The following is a 21,330-nucleotide window of genomic DNA, read 5'->3' as shown; positions in this document are numbered from 1 at the left end:
CCACCCTCCAGCACCTCCGAGCCGATTCCTATGGAGCTCGGAGGTGCTGGTGCTAGAGAGAGGAGGAGAGGGAACCCGAGGGAGGCCATCCCCTGCACCACCTGTGGTCGTGGAGGACACACCGCGGCCAGGTGCTGGGGAGGGTCTCCTGGGAGAGGTGACAGCAGGCCACGCACTGGGGAGTCATTTCAGGTGAGTAGGCGCCCCACTTACCCAGAGCTCTCTGTTGGTCACATGAGTATTCCTGTGAGATTTCCACAGGTGGCACCTCATTCCCAGCATAAGGCGCTAGTAGATTCAGGCGCAGCTGGGAACTTTATTGATCGGGCATTTTGTGCTAGGTTAGGAATTCCCCCTTCGGCCGGTAGAAGTTCCATTCCCTGTCCACGCATTAGACAGCCGGCCGTTGGGGTCGGGTCTGATCAGGGATGTCACAGCACCGCTGACGATGACGACGCAGGGGGGTCATGAGGAAATCATTCAGTTCTATCTGATTGACTCTCCTGCGTACCCAGTGGTGTTGGGCCTTCCCTGGTTAAGCACCCATGATCCTACCATAGCGTGGCAACAGAGGGCTCTTATGGAGTGGTCTGCCCAGTGTGTAGGGAGATGTCTAGGTGTTTCCATAGGGGCGACCTCGGTAGAGAGTCCGAACCAAGTGCCCGCACTGCGCATTCCCCCAGAGTATGAGGATTTAGCACTCGTGTTTAGCAAATCGAGGGCAACACGGCTACCTCCTCATAGACAGGGGGACTGTGCGATAAATCTCCAGACAGGAGCAGCTCTTCCCTGGAGTCATGTGTATCCCCTGTCTCAAGAGGAAACTGCGGCTATGGAGACTTACATAGCCGAGTCCTTGGCACAGGGATACATACGGTCCTCCACTTCTCCGGTCTCCTCGAGTTTCTTCTTTGTGAAGAAGAAGGACGGGGGATTGCGCCCGTGTATTGATTACCGTAGTCTCAATCAGATCACAGTGAAATACAGTTACCCACTTCCACTGATTGCGACGATGACGGAGTCATTACGCGGAGCGCGGTTCTTCACAAAGTTGGATCTCAGGAGCGCGTACAATCTGGTGCGCATTAGGGAGGGGAATGAATGGAAAACAGCATTTAGCACCACCTCGGGTCATTACGAGTATCTCGTCATGCCATACGGGTTAATGAATGCTCCTTCAGTCTTCCAATCCTTTGTTGACGAGATTTTCCGGGACATGCATGGGCAGGGTGTAGTGGTGTACATCGACGACATCCTAGTGTATTCTTCTACACGAGCCGAGCATGTAGCCCAGGTGCGCCGAGTGTTGAGACGACTGTTGGAGCATGACTTGTATGTCAAGGCAGAGAAATGCCTGTTCTTCCAGGAGTCCGTCTCCTTTTTGGGTTATCGGTTGTCCGCGTATGGCGTGGAGATAGAGGTAGACCGGGTATCGGCTGTGCGTAATTGGCAAACTCCAAACACTGTAAAAGAGGTGCAGCAGTTCTTGGGTTTTGCTAATTACTACCGGAGGTTTATTCGGGGTTTTGGACAGGTTGCAGCTCCCATTACGTCCCTGCTAAAGGGGGGTCCGGTGCGTTTGCAGTGGTCGGCTGAGGCGGACAGGGCATTTGTCAAACTAAAGAACCTGTTCACCTCGGCTCCTGAGCTGGCGCATCCGGATCCCTCTTTACCATTCCAAGTAGAGGTAGACGCGTCCGAGACCGGTATTGGGGCAGTTCTATCACAACGGTCCGGCACGCCACCTAAACTCCGCCCCTGTGCGTTCTACTCCAAGAAGCTCAGCTCGGCGGAGAGTAACTATGATGTTGGGGACAGGGAGCTGTTAGCCGTAGTCCAGGCCCTAAAGGTGTGGAGGCATTGGCTTGAGGGGGCTCAACATCCTTTCCTCATTCTGACGGATCACCGTAACCTGGAGTACATCCGGGCAGCTAGGAGATTGAACCCTCGTCAGGCTAGGTGGAACATGTTCCTAACCCGGTTCGTTTTTAAGATCACATACATCCCTGGGTCCCAGAATGGTAAGGCAGATGCCCTGTCCCGGCGGTATGACACAGAGGAGAGGTCCAACGAGCCTACTTCCATACTGCCGGAGTCTTGTTTGGTGGCTCCGGTGGTATGGGGAGGTCGATTCAGAAATCGAGCGGGCACTGCGTACCGACCCTACTCCCCCGAGTGTCCTGTGGGGCGGACGTACGTTCCGCTCGAGATTCGTGATCGACTTATTTATTGGGCTCATACATCACCCTCCTCTGGACATCCAGGTATTGGCCGGACATTGCACTGTCTTAGCATGAAATACTGGTGGCCAACGTTAGCCAGGGATGTGAGGGTTTATGTCTCCTCCTGCTCGGTGTGTGCCCAGTGTAAGGCGCCTAGACATTTGCCCAGGGGTAAGCTACATCCCCTGCCCGTTCCACAACGACCATGGTCCCACCTATCGGTGGATTTCGTAACCGACCTTCCCCCCTCCCAGGGGAATACCACCATTTTGGTCGTTGTGGATCGGTTTTCCAAGGCCTGTCGTCTCCTTCCCATGCCGGGTCTCCCTACTGCCCTACAAACCGCTGAGGCCCTATTCACCCATGTTTTCCGGCACTATGGGGTACCCGAGGATATAGTGTCTGACCGAGGTCCCCAGTTCACCTCCAGAGTTTGGGGGGCGTTCATGGAACGGTTGGGGGTCTCGGTAAGCCTTACCTCGGGGTACCACCCAGAGAGCAATGGGCAGGTGGAACGTGTCAACCAGGATGTGGGTAGGTTTTTGAGGTCCTATTGCCGGGACTGGCCGGAGGAGTGGTCTAGGTTCATCCCCTGGGCAGAGATGGCCCAGAACTCTCTCCGCCACTCCTCCACCAATTTAACACCCTTCCAGTGTGTTTTAGGTTATCAGCCGGTCCTGGCACCATGGCACGAGAGCCAGATCGAGGCCCCTGCGGTGGACGAGTGGATTCGGCGCTCGGAGGAGACGTGGGACGCTGCCCATGTCCATCTGCAGCGTGCCATCCGTCAACAGAAGGCGAGCGCCCGACCGCCACCGCAGTGAGGGACCGGTGTACGCACCGGGAGATCGAGTCTGGCTCTCGACTCGAAACCTGCCCCTCCGCCTGCCCTGCCGGAAGCTGGGTCGGCGGTTTGTGGGGGCCCTTCAAAGTCCTGAGAAGATTGAACGAGGTGTGTTACAGGTTACAACTGCCTATAGAGTATAAAAATATTAACCCCTCGTTCCATGTGTCTCTTCTCAGGCCGGTGGTAGCTGGCCCACTCCAAGAGGATGAGATAGGAGAGACCCCTCCGCCCCCTTTGGACATCGAGGGGGCCCCGGCGTACAGGGTCCGGACCATCTTGGACTCAAGGCGCTGGATGAGTGGTCTCCAGTATCTCGTGGAGTGGGAGGGGTACGGTCCGGAGGAACGGTGCTGGGTGCCCAGGAGGGACATACTCGATCCATCCCTCCTGACTGAGTTTCACCATGGGCATCCCACGCGCCCGGGTCCGCGTCCTCCTGGCCGTCCCCGAGGCCGGGGTCGGCGCACGGCTGGAGCCGCTCGTCAAGTGGGGGGGTACTGTCACGGTTTCGGCCGAGACTGCTCCTCCTCCTGGTTCGGGCAGGCTTCGGCGAGCGCCGTCCCCGGAGTACTAGCTGCCACCGCTCTATGTTTCTGCAGTCGATTGCTTTTGTCTGTCTGTTTCACCTGTGGCCAATTGTGTGTTGATTGCGTGCCCTATAAGTTCCTTGTTTTGTGTTAGTATTATTGTGTGTTGTTTTCACTGTCATGTTGTTCGGAGCTACGTGTTTGCACTCTGTTTGTTTTATGTTTAGTGTTTACGCGTGTTTGCGTAATTCTCCCTCGCCTCTTGTTTTGTCGAGGTCGTGTTATTTTTGGTCGGTTACTTTGGATTATTAAAGTCTGTTGGACTTAACCTCTGTGTCCTGCACCTGACTCCTCCACCACATCCACATCGGTTCCCTTCTGACAATAGAGTCGGCTCTATCTGAGAAGTAGTTGGTGAACCAGGCGAGGCAGTCATTTGAGAAACCAAGACAATGGGTTGATCTGTAGCCAGTTAGCTAGCTGTCCTGTCCAATATGATTGTTCAATACACACAATAGGTTGATCGGTAGCCAGTTAGCTAGCTGCTACATCTTAACAAAGCTACTCTCTAATGTGCTAGAGGCATCCCTTGGTTCAATCTCGGGTTGTATCACAACCGGCCATGATTGGGAGTCCCATAGGTCGGCGCACAATTGGCCCATTATTGGGCGGGTTTGGCCGGGGTAGGCCGTCATTGTAAATAAGAATTTGTTCTTAACAGACTTTCCTAGTTAAATAAAGGTTAAATACATTTTTAAAACTCTATAGATGAGGCTGTATATTCCAATATGAATGTTCAATACACACAATAGGTTGATCTGTAGCCAGTTAGCTAGCTGTCCAGTCCAATATGAATGTTTAATAATGAGGGGAAAATAAAGGTGTGCTCACCTGTCAACATGAGGCTCCTGCTGCAGGTAGCCTAGCGGTTAAGAGTGTTGGGCCAGTAACCGAAAGGTCCCTGGTTTGAATCCCAGAGACGACTAGGTGAAAAATCTGTCAATGTGCCTTTGAGGGCAGCAGCAGGAGCCTCATGTTGACAGGAGAGCCCACCTGCACTCAGCTGGTCAGGTCTTAATAGGAACAGGATGTGCCTGCCCAACACTCTTCCCCACATCAAGGATGGTGTCACATGGGCACACAGCTCTCTTCATTGAGACAGCACACTAGAAGCATCAGTAAGTCATCACAAATGACTATTTCTTAACATTGTTAAGATAATAGACAAGTAGAATGGGACAGGTTTCTTATTGGCTACACATTATTGGACATAGACGCTACATCGCTGTTGATGTATTGACATTTTAATAATATTATTTTAGAGAGTCTGAAAACTCTGGTCCTAACAAGGAGATGAAGTACATCGTGTTTCAATCACAGCTTCTGCAACTCTTCAGAACTTACATTTTAGTCATTTAGCAGATGCTCTTATCCAGAGCGACTTACAGGAGCAATTAGGGTTAAGTGCCTTGCTCAAGGGCACATCGACAGATTTTTCACCTAGTCGGCTCGGGGATTAGAACCAGTGACCTTTCGGTTACTGGCACAACGCTCTTAACCACTAAGCTACCTGCCGCCCAGTGAAGACACTCCAGGAACGGTGATGAAGTCTGTGGGAATGAAGATCAGACAGTGAAGAGACTCCAGGGACGGTGATGAAGGCTGTGGGAATGAAGATTAGACAGTGAAGAGACTCCATGGACGGTGATGAAGGCTGTGGGAATGAAGATTTGACAGCGGTGCTGGTCCTGCGGTCATGTGGGGGAGAGGTCGAGCCAGCCAATGGTTGGGAGGAAGCATGCGGGGAACAGGCTCCTTTCTACTGCCAATCTGGTGTCTGTAAGTAAGTGATGGCACCGACGGAGATGGCGGCCTCGCGACTAGCTCTTAGGAAACTTTGCGGTATTTAGTTGTTTTATGTGTTATTTTTTACATTATTAGCTCAGAAAATGTTTTGTGTCATTACATACAGCCGGGAAAAACTATTGGCAACTCACCAGAGCTACCAGCATTACGTCCAGGAATACGACTTTCTCGAAGCAGAGCCTTTGTTCGCTCTCCCCAGGGCAATTAAACTGGTTCCAGAGGCCGACCCAAAACATCGTCGGCGGAGGAGAGGCACTCGGAGCGGCCTGCTGGTTTGACTTAGGAGGCGCGCACACCACTTCCGAGTATATTACTTGCTAATGTTCAGTCTTTGGATAACAAAGTTGATGAGCTCAGGGCAAGGTTTTCTATCCAGAGAGACATACAGGAACTCAAGTCCTTATGTTCACCCGACCTAGAATACCTCAAAATCAAATGCGGACCGTATTATCTCCCAAGATAATTTTCCTTGGTTATAGCCACGGCCGTTAAAAATCCCCCCTCACGCCGATACCACAAATAACTTCACTGGACTTTATGCAAACTGGAAACCACATATCCTGAGGTTGCATTTATTGTAGCTGGGGACGACCAGGTGGACTGGGGACAGCAAGGAGTCATCAGGACAGGTAGTCCTGAGGCATGGTCCTAGGGCTCAGGTCCTCCGGGATGGGAGGGAGAGAGGGAGAGAGAGAGAATTAGAGGGAGCATACTTACATTCACACAGGACACCGGATAAGACAAGAGAATAACACCAGATATAACAGACAGACCCTATCCCCCCAGCACATAGACTATTGCAGCATAGATACTGGAGGCTGAGACAGGGGGATTCGGGAGACACTGTGGCCCCGTCTGACGATACCCCCAGACAGGGCCAACCAGGCAGGATATAACCCCACCCACTTTGCCAAAGCACAGCCCCCACACCACCAGAGGGATATCAACAGACCACCAACCTACTACCCTGAGACAAGGCTGAGCATAGCCCACGAAGATCTCCTCCACTGCACGAGCCCGAGGGAGCGACAAACCGGACAGGAAGATAATGTCAGTGACTCAACCAACTCAAGTGATGCACCCCTCCTAGGGACGGCATGGAAAGCACCAGTAAGCCAGGGAAACAGCCCCGTAATAGGGTCAGAGGCAGAGAATCCCAATGGAGAGACAGGAACCTAAATCTAAATATTAATATTAAGCTTCTATGTCTGTGTACAGGAAAGTCTTATTTGTAAGACGTAGGAGAAAATATATCAGCTTATTGTTCAATTATTACGACATTCTTTGCCAATACGAACGATGTAGTAAATATTGTTTCCAAACTGCGTTACCCACTCCAGTCAGCAGATGGCGATGTGCGTCTTTCAGGTGATGATTCTTGCGTGACGTATAATGGACTGGACGGGACACTTCTTCAGCAACAACCACACGGCTACTCTTTCAACCACCTCGGTAGCATGCTAGTCAACATAAAACCGAAAGATTGAGGCTTAAGACCATGTTTATGTACATTAGGTAATCTCAGTGTTTTAAACACATTTCTGTTGACGAACATTATCTACTGGTTAACTTTAACCTAATTTGCAAACTGATACTGAGCCTACCACTAGGCTAGTCGCTAATGCTAACTAACTAGCTAACTAGCTTACATCCCTGACCATGAGCTCACTAAACTACCCCTCCCCTGCTAAAGAAGAGGAGGTCTGGTGTATGGAGAAAGAAGCTCTGGGGCTGAACATTGCCGTGAAACAAGAAGAGGAGGATGTTACAGTGAAAGGAGAGGAAGAAGCTTTCAGAATGATAAAGGAGGAAGAGGAGGCTATTACACTGAAAGAAGAAGAGGATGTTACAGTGAAGGGAGAGAAAGGTCCGTTTGGAGTGAAAGAGGAAGAGGGGATAGAGGCTGTCACAGTGGAAGAGGAGGAGATAGAAGCTTTCAGAATGATAAAGGAGGAAGAGGATGCTGGTGTATTGAAAGAAGAAGAAGAGGAGGATGTTATAGTGAAAAAAGAGGAAGAACCTTTTAGAGAGGAAGAGGATGCTATCTCAATAAAGGTGAAAGAGGAAGATGTATTGGGAGTGAAAGAGCAGGAGGAGGAGACAGAATATCAGATTAACACCAGTGAGTACTGTCTTAAAAACAGGGGCACAAACTATGCAGTTCTTGAACTAATGTGTGGTTTTTAAGGGGCATTCTACTGAAGTTATATACTTCAATATGTTGTTCAGTACTGTAGGAATTGTTAAAGAGTAAATCTGCAATTAGTACATATATTTTTCAGACATTTAAATTAGCTTTAATGAATTCTTCATGTGTTCTACATTAAAGTGCACCTCATCTAATAAAACAGGCTTAATAATTTCTACTTAAAATATCAAATGGACGCAAAAGGCACCCAATTTGTGGAACTACCTTTTCACATTTGCATCATAAACAATATTTTATAAAATCATGATGAAAGTGACCGTTTTAGGCCCTGTTTAGATATAATAATGCCTCTTGGAAGACCCTATGATTGTAATAGAAGATCATACGTTTACCATCTGTTTGATGTTCTCGTTCACACAGGAGAGAGACATGACTATCATGGATCCTCTGGGGAGCCTCAACAACATCCTGATGCTGACGAGGCAGAGAAGAGTCTCTCCAGATCAAACACCAGATGGTACAGCTTGGTCTGGTCTAGCATACAGCTTGCTCTGTCGGGGGTCTGGGCTGGGTTTCTGTAAAGCACTTCATGACAACAGTGACATCAGCATCCATAATGATATGTGTCTGTGTCCCCTCTATATGGTTACCAGGACAACGCTAGCCCTTCCTCCCTCCCAGAGTCCCTGTGTCGTACCTCTCCCAGTAGCACCTTACTGCTGGGTCTGAAGAGGTTGTCTGTGCGGCTGGTGGACTGCAGGAAAACAACGGGGCTGAGTGGAACTGTGAGAGGAGGAGAAGAGAAGAAAGGAGCAGATTTGACTCATCAAAGTAAGTGCTGTAGTTTAGTTCGAACAAATAAAATAGATCTGCCCACTGGTATCTGTTACCAGGACAACCAGCAGAGTTCTATTAGTTGACATGAAGATACACTTGTACCTGTTCACAGTAGGTAAAAAATCTTTGTCGACCAATCGATTGGTAATTTTTTAACGTGTATTTCCATATATACAGTGGGGAGAACAAGTATTTGATACACTGCCGATTTTGCAGGTTTTCCTACTTACAAAGCATGTAGAGGTCTGTAATTTTTATCATAGGTACACTTCAACTGTGAGAGACGTAATCTAAAACAAAAATCCAGAAAATCACACTGTATGATTTTTAAGTAATTAATTTGCATTTTATTGCATGACATAAGTATTTGATACATCAGAAAAGCAGAACTTAATATTTGGTACAGAAACCTTTGTCTGCAATTACAGAGATTATACGTTTCCTGTAGGTCTTGACCAGGTTTGCACACACTGCAGCAGGGATTTTGGCCCACTCCTCCATACAGACCTTCTCCAGATCCTTCAGGTTTCGGGGCTGGCTAGGCCACTCCAGGACCTTGAGATGCTTCTTACGGAGCCACTCCTTAGTTGCCCTGGCTGTGTGTTTCGGGTCGTTGTCATGCTGGAAGACCCAGCCACGACTCATCTTCAATGCTCTTACTGAGGGAAGGAGGTTGTTGGCCAAGATCTCGCGATACATGGCCCCATCCATCCTCCCCTCAATATGGTGCAGTCGTCCTGTCCCCTTTGCAGAAAAGCATCCCAAAAGAATGATGTTTCCACCTCCATGCTTCACGGTTGGGATGGTGTTCTTGGGGTTTGTACTCATCCTTCTTCTTCCTCCAAACACGGCGAGTGGAGTTTAGACCAAAAAGCTCTATTTTTGTCTCATCAGACCACATGACCTTCTCCCATTCCTCCTCTGGATCATCCAGATGGTCATTGGCAAACTTCAGATGGGCCTGGACATGCGCTGGCTTGAGCAGGGGGACCTTGCGTACGCTGCAGGATTTTAATCCATGACGGCATAGTGTGTTACTAATGGTTTTCTTTGAGACTGTGGTCCCAGCTCTCTTCAGGTCATTGACCAGGTCCTGCCGTGTAGTTCTGGGCTGATCCCTCACCTTCCTCATGATCATTGATGCCCCACAAGGTGAGATCTTGCATGGAGCCCCCAGACCGAGGGTGATTGACCGTCATCTTGAACTTCTTCAATTTTCTAATAATTGCGCCAACAGTTGTTGCCTTCTCACCAAGCTGCTTGCCTATTGTCCTGTAGCCCATCCCAGCCTTGTGCAGGTCTACAATTTTATCCCTGAAGTCCTTACACAGCTCTCTGGTCTTGGCCATTGTGGAGAGGTTGGAGTCTGTTTGATTGAGTGTGTGGACAGGTGTCTTTTATACAGGTAACGAGTTCAAACAGGTGCAGTTAATACAGGTAATGAGTGGAGAACAGGAGGGCTTCTTAAAGAAAAACTAACAGGTCTGTGAGAGCCGGAATTCTTACTGGTTGGTAGGTGATCAAATACTTATGTCATGCAATAAAATGCAAATTAATTACTTAAAAATCATACAATGTGATTTTCTGGATTTTTGTTTTAGATTCCGTCTCTCACAGTTGAAGTGTACCTATGATAAAAATTACAGACCTCTACATGCTTTGTAAGTAGGAAAACCTGCAAAATCGGCAGTGTATCAAATACTTGTTCTCCCCACTGTATATACAGTACACGTCAAAAGTTTGGACACTTCTACTCATTCCAGGGTTTTTCTTTATTTTTACTATTTTCTACATTGTAGAATAATAGTGAAGACATCAAAACTGAAATAACACAAATGGAATCATGTAGTAACCAAAAAAGTGTTAAACAAATCAAAATATATTTTATATTTGAGATTCTTCAAAGTAGGCACCCTTTGCCTTGATGACAGCTTTGCACACTCTTGACATTCTCTCAACCAGCTTTTTGAGGAATGCTTTTCCAACAGTGTTGAAGGAGTTCCCACATATGCTGAGCACTTGTTGGCTGTATTTCCTTTACTCTGCGGTCCAACTCATTCCAAACCATCTCAATTGGGTTGAGGTCGGGTGATTGTGGAGGCCAGGTCATCTGATGCAGCACTCCATCACTATCCTTCTTGGTCAAATAGACCTTACACAGCCTGGAGGTGTATTGGTTCATTGTCCTGTTGAAAAACAAATGATAGTCCCATTCAGCGCAAACCAGATGGGATGGTGTATCGCTGTAGAATGCTGAGGTAGCCATGCTGGTTAAGTGTGCCTTGAATTGTAAATACATCACGCCAGTGTCACCAGCAAAGCACCCCCACACCATCACACCTCCTCCTCCATATTTCACAGTGGGAACCACACATGCAGAGATCATCCATTCACCTGCTCTGCTTCTCACAAAGACACGGCGGTTGGAACCAAAAATCTCAAATTTGGACTCATCAGACCAAAGGACAGATTTCCACCGGTCTAATTTCCATTGCTTGTGTTTCTTGGCCCAAGCAAGTCTCTTTTTCTTATTGGTGTCCTTTAGTAGTGGTTTCTTTGCTGCAATTCGACCATGAAGGTCTGACGCACGCAGTCTCCTCTTAAAAGTTGATGTTGATATGTTTCTGTTACTTGAACTCTGTGAAGCATTTATTTGGGCTGCAATCTGAGTTGCAGTTAACTCTAATGAATGTATCCTCTGCAGCAGAGGTAACTCTGGGTCTTCCGTTCCTGTGGCGGTCCTCATGAGAGCCAGTTTAATCATAGCGCTTGATGGTTTTTGCGACTGCACTTGAAGAAACGTTCAAAGTTCTTGAAATGTTCCGTATTGACTGACCTTCATGTCTTAAAGTAACGATGGACTGTCATTTCTCTTTGCTTATTTGAGCCATTCTTGCCATAATATGGACTTGGTCTTTAACCAAATAGGGCTATCTTCTGTATACCCCCCTACCTTGTCACAACACAACTGATTGGCTCATACGCATTAAGAAGGAAATGAATTCCACAAATTAACTTTTAACCAGGCACATCTGTTAATTGAAATGCATTCCACCTCATGAAGCTTGTTGAGAGAATGCCAAGAGTGTCCAAAGCTGTCATCAAGGCAAAGGGTGGTTACTTTGAAGAATCTCAAATCTCAAATATATTTATATATTTGTTTAACACTTTTTGGGTTACTACATGATTCCATATGTGTTCTTTCATAGTTGTGATGTCGTCACTATTATTAATGTAAACAATTGTAAATATAAAGTAAAACCCTTGAATGAGTAGGTGTGTCCAAACCTTTGACTTGTAGGGTATATGATGATGTCATAGTGAATTCATGATATGTCAATGAACAAGCCTTTCTTTCATACTTTATAATATAGCTCTATACAGTGCCTTCGGAAAGTATTCAGACCCCTTGACTTTTTCCATATTTTGTTCCATTACAGCCTGATTCTAAAATGGATAAATATTTTTAAAAATCTCGTCAATCTACACACAATACCCCTTAATGACAAAGTGAAAACATGTTTTTAGAAATTTTTGCAAATGTATATAGAAACATAAATACCTTCTTTACATATGTAAATGTATGTGTATTTGTTTATTTAACTAGGCAAGTCAGTTAAGAACAAATTATTATTTACAATGACGGCCTACCCCGGCCAAACCCTCCCCTAACCAGGACAACGCTGGGCCAATTGTGCTCCGCCCTTTGGGACTCCCGATCACGGCCGGTTGTGATACAGCCCGGGATCGAACCTGGGTCTGTAGTGACGCCTTAGGCTGCTGCACCACTCGGTTCCCCCACGTGGTCTGCGGTTGTGAGGCCAGTTGGATGTTCTGCCAAATTCTCTAAAACGACGTTGGAGGCGGCTTATGGTAGAGAAATTAACATTAGATTCTCTGGTAACAGCCCCAGTGGATATTCCTGCAGTCAGCATACCAATTGCACGCTCCCTCAAACCTTGAGACATCTGTGGCATTGTGTTATGTGACAAAACTGCACATTTTAGAGTGGCCTTTTATTGTCCCCAGAACAAGTTGCACCTGTGTAATGATCATGCTGTTTAATCAGCTTCTTGATATGCCTTATCTTGGCAAAGGAGACATGTTCACTAACAGGGATGTAAACAAATTAGTGCACAACATTTGAGAGAAATAAGCTTTCGTGCTCTTCGAAAAATGGGACCAACACTTTACATGTTGCGTTTATATTTTTAGGAACAAAATATTTCACATTCTTTTTTACTTTACCCAAAATATCATGACAATAGTGATAGTCAAAATGTAAATAATGTTGAATGTCTAAATTAGAAACATTGCCATTGAAACATCATGTGTCGGACCCTTTCGACAACGCGGAGATGTTACTGATGTGCTTTGTATCTGTCTCAAATGTAAAAACAAATAAGTAAATACGTTTTGGACTTCCACACAAAATTACTTTTTTTTACTTAATTTAGGTTGAAGGAAATGTGTAGGTCTCATTCTGTATCATACAGCTATTAAGGTTATACATTTACAACCATCTGCACGATAGGAATCCAGAGATGTTTGTGTCATGAGTGTCCTAGAACTGTCTATTTTTTTGTGTTCTGACTTATAAACAGAATGAATAAAATAAGTCATGTAAATATATTATCAGTAATTACCAGGGATCTTTACATTATTTGTTTCATAGCAAGGCAGTTTTATCAAGTGGAGGTTTCATTCAGGTCTCTCTTTAAATAAACACTGTCTTTGGCAGGAGAAAAACCAAAGTCGGAGGAACCAGAGACGTCCAAACCAGCAAGACGACACCTCTGCTCCCAGTGTGGAACTAGGTTTGCCAAGTTAGGAAGCCTGAAAAGACATGAGAGGACACACACAGGAGCGAAGTCACCCCATTGCGCACAGTGTGGAAAGAGTTTTAAGGAGTTAGGAAAGCTGAAAGCTCATGAGCGAATACACACAGGGGAGAAGCCTTACCACTGCTCCCATTGTGGAAAGAGTTTTAACCGGTTAGACACCCTGAAAACTCATGAGCGAATACACACTGGGGAGAAGCCATACCATTGCGCCCAGTGTGGAAAGCGTTTTAACCACTTAGGAAACATGAAATCTCATGAGCGAACACACACAGGGGAGAAGCCTTACCACTGCTCCCAGTGTGGAAAGAGTTTTGTCCATTTCGGAAAGCTGAAAGCTCATGAGCGAATACACACCGGGGAGAAGCCTTTCCACTGCGCCCGGTGTGGAACGAGTTTCAACCATTTAGGAAACCTGAAATCTCATCAGCAAATACACACAGGGGAAAAGCCTTATCACTGCTCCCAGTGTGGAAAGAGTTTTAGGCATTTAGGAAACCTGAAAGCTCATGAGCGAATACACACAGGGGAGAAGCCTTACCACTGCTCACAGTGTGGAAAGCGTTTTAACCAGTTAAGAAAGCTGAAAGAACACATGAGACGTCACACAGGGGAGAAGCCTTACAAATGTTCAGACTGTGGGAAGACATATTACTCATCACAGTCACTTAAAAGTCATGTGAGAATCCACACAGGAGAGAATAATTACTTATCCTAGTGTGTAAATTGATATTTCACATCACATTGACTTAAAGTTAATCAGAGAACATACACAGTGCTCCCATTGTCTTATATTGTTGACTGAGATTGTGTTTACTTGTTCATACCATATGAAATTGAATGATACAAAGTATACTCAAACATATATTGTTTTTATTAGAAAACATGAATTGAATATGGAGTGTGTCAGTTTGAATATAGAGTATGTCAGATTCCATGTGTTTAAATGGTCCTTTTTAAAACTCTGACTGTGTGTGTTTATCTGGGTGTGTCATTCCTTCAGCACTACAGGTAATCAAGTGATATTTGCCGACCTATTGCTGTTTCATCATTGTCTCAATGAAGAGTTCCTCGTTCGACTTTCCTGGGGGCATTTACAAGCCTCCCACTGGTTGAATAAACGTTGTTTCCACGTCATTTCAACAAAACAAATCCAAACTTCCAACCTAAATCCAATGACATTTGACATTTTCATGTGAATATTCTAATCTACCTAAAACAATAAATGCATTATGTTTCTATCAAACAGACTTATTGCGGATCAAAGGCTTTGCGTTATGACGTAGTGCACAACATTTTTACTTTTGCTGTTAAATTTCCATGTACCAAATAAAAATAGAAGTTAAATGGGTTTCCATCGCATTTTCAACTCTACTGATGGTTTGAAAAAACTGTTGTGTTACGTAGCAAACGTGCTCTTGGCACGTGCACTGTAGCCAACAGCTCCCAGATACAGTGCGGGTAGGCTACCTACATGATGAGATTATTATGGAGAAGAGAGAAATTATTTTATATGTCAAATGGCAACCAAGCATCGATCATCATTTCACCAGAATAAGACCCTCAAAATGTATTGGAACGGAGCATCAAGCTCATCACGTGCACTTTCACCACCCTGTGAAGTTCATAACTTATTTCATCTGTAGCCTAATAAACTGCATGGGTTCCCAAGTCGTAGTGGGAGGACCACACAACATATCATCGCATGACTCCAAGCTAACTTCGATATGATGGTTATTATATCAATATTTTCTATTAAAGGAGTTTCCACCGCCATTTCTCGCTTATACATTTTTACAGACACATAAAGATCCCACCATGTAAAACAAATGAACAAATTGTCTGTCGGCATTTATACAATCCTGTTTCCATCAGCCCCGTCATTACTTTTGAAATGGTTGGATCAACATCCACCTTCATGATATGGATGAAGCCTGATTTGGAATGTCTCAGTAGTTCTATCTGGCTCCGTAGTTTACCCCTCTGATAATCAAGTGATATTTATATGTGATGCATTTGCTCCATTGTTTACATTTAAGTTGGTGACCCACTCTGATGATTTATATCTTACAGAGTGGGGCTTTAAAGGAATAGTATGGTGACGTCTTAGTGTGGCTTGAAATAAATAGGATTATTAATCAAAAACTCCTATAGCAACAATACACTGAGGCTTTGATGTCAAGAAGAGAACTGGCTGATGGGTGGTGGTGCTACTCTATAGGTAAGGCTGTCCAGTCCAATATGAATGTTCAATACACACAATAGGTTGATCGGTAGCCAGTTAGCTAGCTGTCCAGTCCAATATGAATGTTCAATACACACAATAGGTTGATCTGTAGCCAGTTAGCTAGCTGTCCAGTCCAATATGAATGTTCAATACACACAATAGGTTGATCGGTAGCCAGTTAGCTAGCTGTCCAGTCCAATAGGAATGTTCAATACACACCATTTCTTTTTTATTTCACCTTTATTTAACCAGGTAAGCCAGTTGAGAACAAGTTCTCATATACAACTGCGACTTGGCCAAGATAAAGCAAAGCAGTGCGATAAAAACAACAACCCAGAGTTACAAATGGGGTAAACAAAACATAAGGTCATAAAATACAACAGAAAATATATATACAGTGTGTGCAAATGTAGCAAGTTATGGAGGTAAGGCAATAAATAGGCTATAGTGCAAAATAATTACAATTAGTATTAACACTGGAATGCTAGATGTGCAAGAGATGATGTGCAAATAGAGATACTGGGGTGCAAAAGAGCAAAATAAATAACAATATAGGGATGAGGTAGTTGGGTGGGCTAATTTCAGATGGGCTGTGTACATGTGCAGTGATCGGTAAGGTGCTCTGACAACTGATGCTTAAAGTTAGTGAGGGAGATAAGAGTCTCCAGCTTCAGAGATTTTTGCAATTCGTTCCAGTCATTGGCAGCAGAGAACTGGAAGGAATGGCGGCCAAAGGAGGTGTTGGCTTTGGGAATGACCAGTGAGATATACCTGCTGGAGCGCAGACTACGGGTGGGTGCTGCTATGGTGACCAATGAGCTAAGATAAGGCGGGGATTTGCCTAGCAGTGATTTATAGATGGCCTGGAGCCAGTGGGTTTGACGACGAACATGTAGTGAGGACCAGCCAACAAGAGCGTACAGGTCACAGTGGTGGGTAGTGTATGGGGCTTTGGAGACAAAACGGATGGCACTGTGATAGACTACATCCAATTTGCTGAGTAAAGTGTTGGAGGCTATTTTGTAAATGACATCGCCGAAGTCAAGGATCGGTAGGATAGTCAGTTTTACGAGGGCATGTTTGGCAGCATGAGTGAAGGAGGCTTTGTTGCGAAATAGGAAGCCGATTCTAGATTTAACTTTGGATTGGAGATTCTTAATGTGAGTCTGGAAGGAGAGTTTACAGTCTAACCAGACACCTAGGTATTTGTAGTTGTCCACATACTCTAGGTCAGACCCGTCGAGAGTGGTGATTCTAGTCGGGTGGGCGGGTGCCAGCAGCGTTCGATTGAAGAGCATGCATTTAGTTTTACTAGTGTTTAATAGCAGTTGGAGGCTACTGAAGGAGTGTTGTATGGCATTGAAGCTCGTTTGGAGGTTTGTTAACACAGTGTCCAATGAAGGGCCAGATGTATACAAAATGGTGTCGTCTGCGTAGAGGTGGATCTGAGAGTCACCAGCAGCAAGAGCGACATCATTGATATACACGGAGAAAAGAGTCGGCCCAAGAATTGAACCCTGTGGCACCCCCATAGAGACTGCCATAGGTCCAGACAACAGGCCCTCCGATTTCACACATTGAACTCTATCTGAGAAGTAGTTGGTGAACCAGGCGAGGCAGTCATTTGAGAAACCAAGGCTATTTAGTCTGCCAATAAGAATGCGGTGGTTGACAGAGTCGAAAGCCTTGGCCAGGTCGATGAAGACGGCTGCACAGTACTGTCTATTATCGATCGCGGTTATAATATTGTTTAGGACCTTGAGCGTGGCTGAAGTGCACCCATGACCAGCTCGGAAACCGGATTGCATAGCGGAGAAGGTACGGTGGGATTCGAAATGGTTGGTGATCTGTTTGTTAACTTGGCTTTCAAAAACTTTCGAAAGGCAGGGCAATATGGGGATGAGGTAGTTGGGTGGGCTAATTACAGATGGGCTGTGTACAGGTGCAGTGATCAGTAAGCTGCTCTGACAGCTGATGCTTAAAGTTAGTGAGGGAGATAAGTGTCTCCAGCTTCATAGATTTTTGCAGTTCGTTCCAGTCATTTGCAGCAGAGAACTGGAAGGAATGGCGGCCAAAGGAGGTGTTGGCTTGGGGGATGACCAGTGAGATATACCTGCTGGAACGCATACTACGGGTGGGTGTTGCTATGGTGACCAATGATCTAAGATAAGGCGGGGATTTGCCTAGAAGTGATTTATAGATGACCTGGAGCCAGTGGGTTTGGCGACGAACATGTAGTGAGGACCAGCCAACAAGAGCTTACAGGTCACAGTGGTGGGTAGTATATGGGGCTTTGGTGACAAAACGGATGGCACTGTGATAGACTACATCCAATTTGCTGGGTAGAGTGTTGGAAGCTATTTTGTAAATGACATCGCTGAAGTCAAGGATTGGTAGGATAGTCCGTTTTACGAGACCATGTTTAGCAGCATGAGTGAAGGAGGATTTGTTGCGAAATAGGAAGCCGATTCTAGATTTAACTTTGGATTGGAGATGCTTAATGTAAGTCTGGAAGGAGAGTTTATGGTCTAACCAGACCTAGGTATTTGTAGTTGTCCACATATTCTAAGTCAGACCCTCCGAGAGTAGTGATTCTAGTCGGGCGGGCGGGTGCAAGCAGCGTTCGATTTAAGAGCATGCATTTAGTTTTACTAGCGTTTAAGAGCAGTTGGAGGCCACGGAAGGAGTGTTGTATGGCATTGAAGCTCGTTTGGAGGTTTGTTAACACAGTGTCCAATGAAGGGCCAGATGTATACAAAATGGTGTCGTCTGCGTAGAGGTGGATCTGAGAGTCACCAGTAGCAAGAGCGACATCATTGAAATATACAGAGAATAGATGTCACGGTTTCGGCCGAGACTGCTCCTCCTCCTGGTTCGGGCAGGCTTCGGCGAGCGCCGTCCCCGGAGTACTAGCTGCCACCGCTCTATGTTTCTGCAGTCGATTGCTTTTGTCTGTCTGTTTCACCTGTGGCCAATTGTGTGTTGATTGCGTGCCCTATAAGTTCCTTGTTTTGTGTTAGTATTATTGTGTGTTGTTTTCACTGTCATGTTGTTCGGAGCTACGTGTTTGCACTCTGTTTGTTTTATGTTTAGTGTTTACGCGTGTTTGCGTAATTCTCCCTCGCCTCTTGTTTTGTCGAGGTCGTGTTATTTTTGGTCGGTTACTTTGGATTATTAAAGTCTGTTGGACTTAACCTCTGTGTCCTGCACCTGACTCCTCCACCACATCCACATCGGTTCCCTTCTGACAGAACAACACACCATCATGGAGTCAGCAGGAACAGCGGCGGCACCCGAATCCCTGGAATACCGGATCAATTACCAGGACACCATGATCCGGCAACTCGGGGCCGCCATGGACGAGGTGTCCAACACACTGCGCCGTTTGGTGAATCGGGAGGTGCCCACGCCTTCTCACACCATCCCAGCACCAACGGCCAGTCCTCCTCTCTCAGCACCGGAACCCAGTGGCATTCGGCTCTCGCTCCCGAGGGCATATGACGGTTCTGCAGCCGGGTGTCAGGGCTTCCTCCTGCAGGTAGAACTTTACCTTGCCACTATACACCCGGCGCCCTCGGGATACGAGAGCGTCTCCGCCCTCATCTCCTGTATCTCCGGCAAGGCGTTGGAATGGGCCACGCCGAATGGAGGGGAATAGACGCCGCAACCATCACCTACGCGGAGTTTTCCCGCCGCTTCAGGACTGTCTTCGATCATCCACCTGAGGGGAAAGCGGCGGGAGAGCGTCTATTCCACCTCCGACAGGGGAAGAGGAGCGCACAGGAGTTCGCACTGGAGTTCCGGACACTAGCAGCGGATGCGGGGTGGAATGAGAGGGCCCTCATCGACCACTACCGGTGTAGCCTACAAGAGGACGTTCGTCGTGAGATGGCCTGCAGGGACACCAACCTGTCGTTCGACCAGTTGGTGGACATCTCCATCCGTCTAGACACCCTGCTGGCTACCCGCGGACGTCCCGAGTGGGGGTCGTCCATTCCACCCTCCAGCACCTCCGAGCCGATTCCTATGGAGCTCGGAGGTGCTGGTGCTAGAGAGAGGAGGAGAGGGAACCCGAGGGAGGCCATCCCCTGCACCACCTGTGGTCGTGGAGGACACACCGCGGCCAGGTGCTGGGGAGGGTCTCCTGGGAGAGGTGACAGCAGGCCACGCACTGGGGAGTCATTTCAGGTGAGTAGGCGCCCCACTTACCCAGAGCTCTCTGTTGGTCACATGAGTATTCCTGTGAGATTTCCACAGGTGGCACCTCATTCCCAGCATAAGGCGCTAGTAGATTCAGGCGCAGCTGGGAACTTTATTGATCGGGCATTTTGTGCTAGGTTAGGAATTCCCCTTCGGCCGGTAGAAGTTCCATTCCCTGTCCACGCATTAGACAGCCGGCCGTTGGGGTCGGGTCTGATCAGGGATGTCACAGCACCGCTGACGATGACGACGCAGGGGGGTCATGAGGAAATCATTCAGTTCTATCTGATTGACTCTCCTGCGTACCCAGTGGTGTTGGGCCTTCCCTGGTTAAGCACCCATGATCCTACCATAGCGTGGCAACAGAGGGCTCTTATGGAGTGGTCTGCCCAGTGTGTAGGGAGATGTCTAGGTGTTTCCATAGGGGCGACCTCGGTAGAGAGTCCGAACCAAGTGCCCGCACTGCGCATTCCCCCCTGAGTATGAGGATTTAGCACTCGTGTTTAGCAAATCGAGGGCAACACGGCTACCTCCTCATAGACAGGGGGACTGTGCGATAAATCTCCAGACAGGAGCAGCTCTTCCCTGGAGTCATGTGTATCCCCTGTCTCAAGAGGAAACTGCGGCTATGGAGACTTACATAGCCGAGTCCTTGGCACAGGGATACATACGGTCCTCCACTTCTCCGGTCTCCTCGAGTTTCTTCTTTGTGAAGAAGAAGGACGGGGGATTGCGCCCGTGTATTGATTACCGTAGTCTCAATCAGATCACAGTGAAATACAGTTACCCACTTCCACTGATTGCGACGATGACGGAGTCATTACGCGAGCGCGGTTCTTCACAAAGTTGGATCTCAGGAGCGCGTACAATCTGGTGCGCATTAGGGAGGGGGATGAATGGAAAACAGCATTTAGCACCACCTCGGGTCATTACGAGTATCTCGTCATGCCATACGGGTTAATGAATGCTCCTTCAGTCTTCCAATCCTTTGTTGACGAGATTTTCCGGGACATGCATGGGCAGGGTGTAGTGGTGTACATCGACGACATCCTAGTGTATTCTTCTACACGAGCCGAGCATGTAGCCCAGGTGCGCCGAGTGTTGAGACGACTGTTGGAGCATGACTTGTATGTCAAGGCAGAGAAATGCCTGTTCTTCCAGGAGTCCGTCTCCTTTTTGGGTTATCGGTTGTCCGCGTATGGCGTGGAGATAGAGGTAGACCGGGTATCGGCTGTGCGTAATTGGCAAACTCCAAACACTGTAAAAGAGGTGCAGCAGTTCTTGGGTTTTGCTAATTACTACCGGAGGTTTATTCGGGGGTTTTGGACAGGTTGCAGCTCCCATTACGTCCCTGCTAAAGGGGGGTCCGGTGCGTTTGCAGTGGTCGGCTGAGGCGGACAGGGCATTTGTCAAACTAAAGAACCTGTTCACCTCGGCTCCTGTGCTGGCGCATCCGGATCCCTCTTTACCATTCCAAGTAGAGGTAGACGCGTCCGAGACCGGTATTGGGGCAGTTCTATCACAACGGTCCGGCACGCCACCTAAACTCCGCCCCTGTGCGTTCTACTCCAAGAAGCTCAGCTCGGCGGAGAGTAACTATGATGTTGGGGACAG

The 21,330-nt window shown here is 47.1% G+C and overlaps 1 protein-coding gene across 1 annotated transcript in view; it reads left to right on the top strand.

Annotated features, from left to right (window-relative positions):
• LOC121560165 (zinc finger protein 721-like) overlaps positions 1–21,330 on the top strand; it is a 73,094-nt gene that overhangs the window by 13,027 nt on the left and 38,737 nt on the right. The window contains exons 5-7 of the mRNA XM_045216254.1: positions 8,257–8,442; positions 13,190–14,006; positions 14,293–14,308. Coding sequence (XP_045072189.1) covers positions 8,257–8,442; positions 13,190–14,006; positions 14,293–14,308 — 1,019 coding nt within the window. The remainder of the gene's footprint in view (positions 1–8,256; positions 8,443–13,189; positions 14,007–14,292; positions 14,309–21,330) is intronic.

The sequence above is a fragment of the Coregonus clupeaformis genome, unplaced genomic scaffold (assembly GCF_020615455.1).
Source record: "Coregonus clupeaformis isolate EN_2021a unplaced genomic scaffold, ASM2061545v1 scaf0651, whole genome shotgun sequence".
Lineage (NCBI taxonomy): Eukaryota > Metazoa > Chordata > Actinopteri > Salmoniformes > Salmonidae > Coregonus > Coregonus clupeaformis.
The sequence above is the reverse complement of the archived record's forward strand: the minus strand, read 5'-3'. Positions and strand labels throughout refer to the sequence as shown.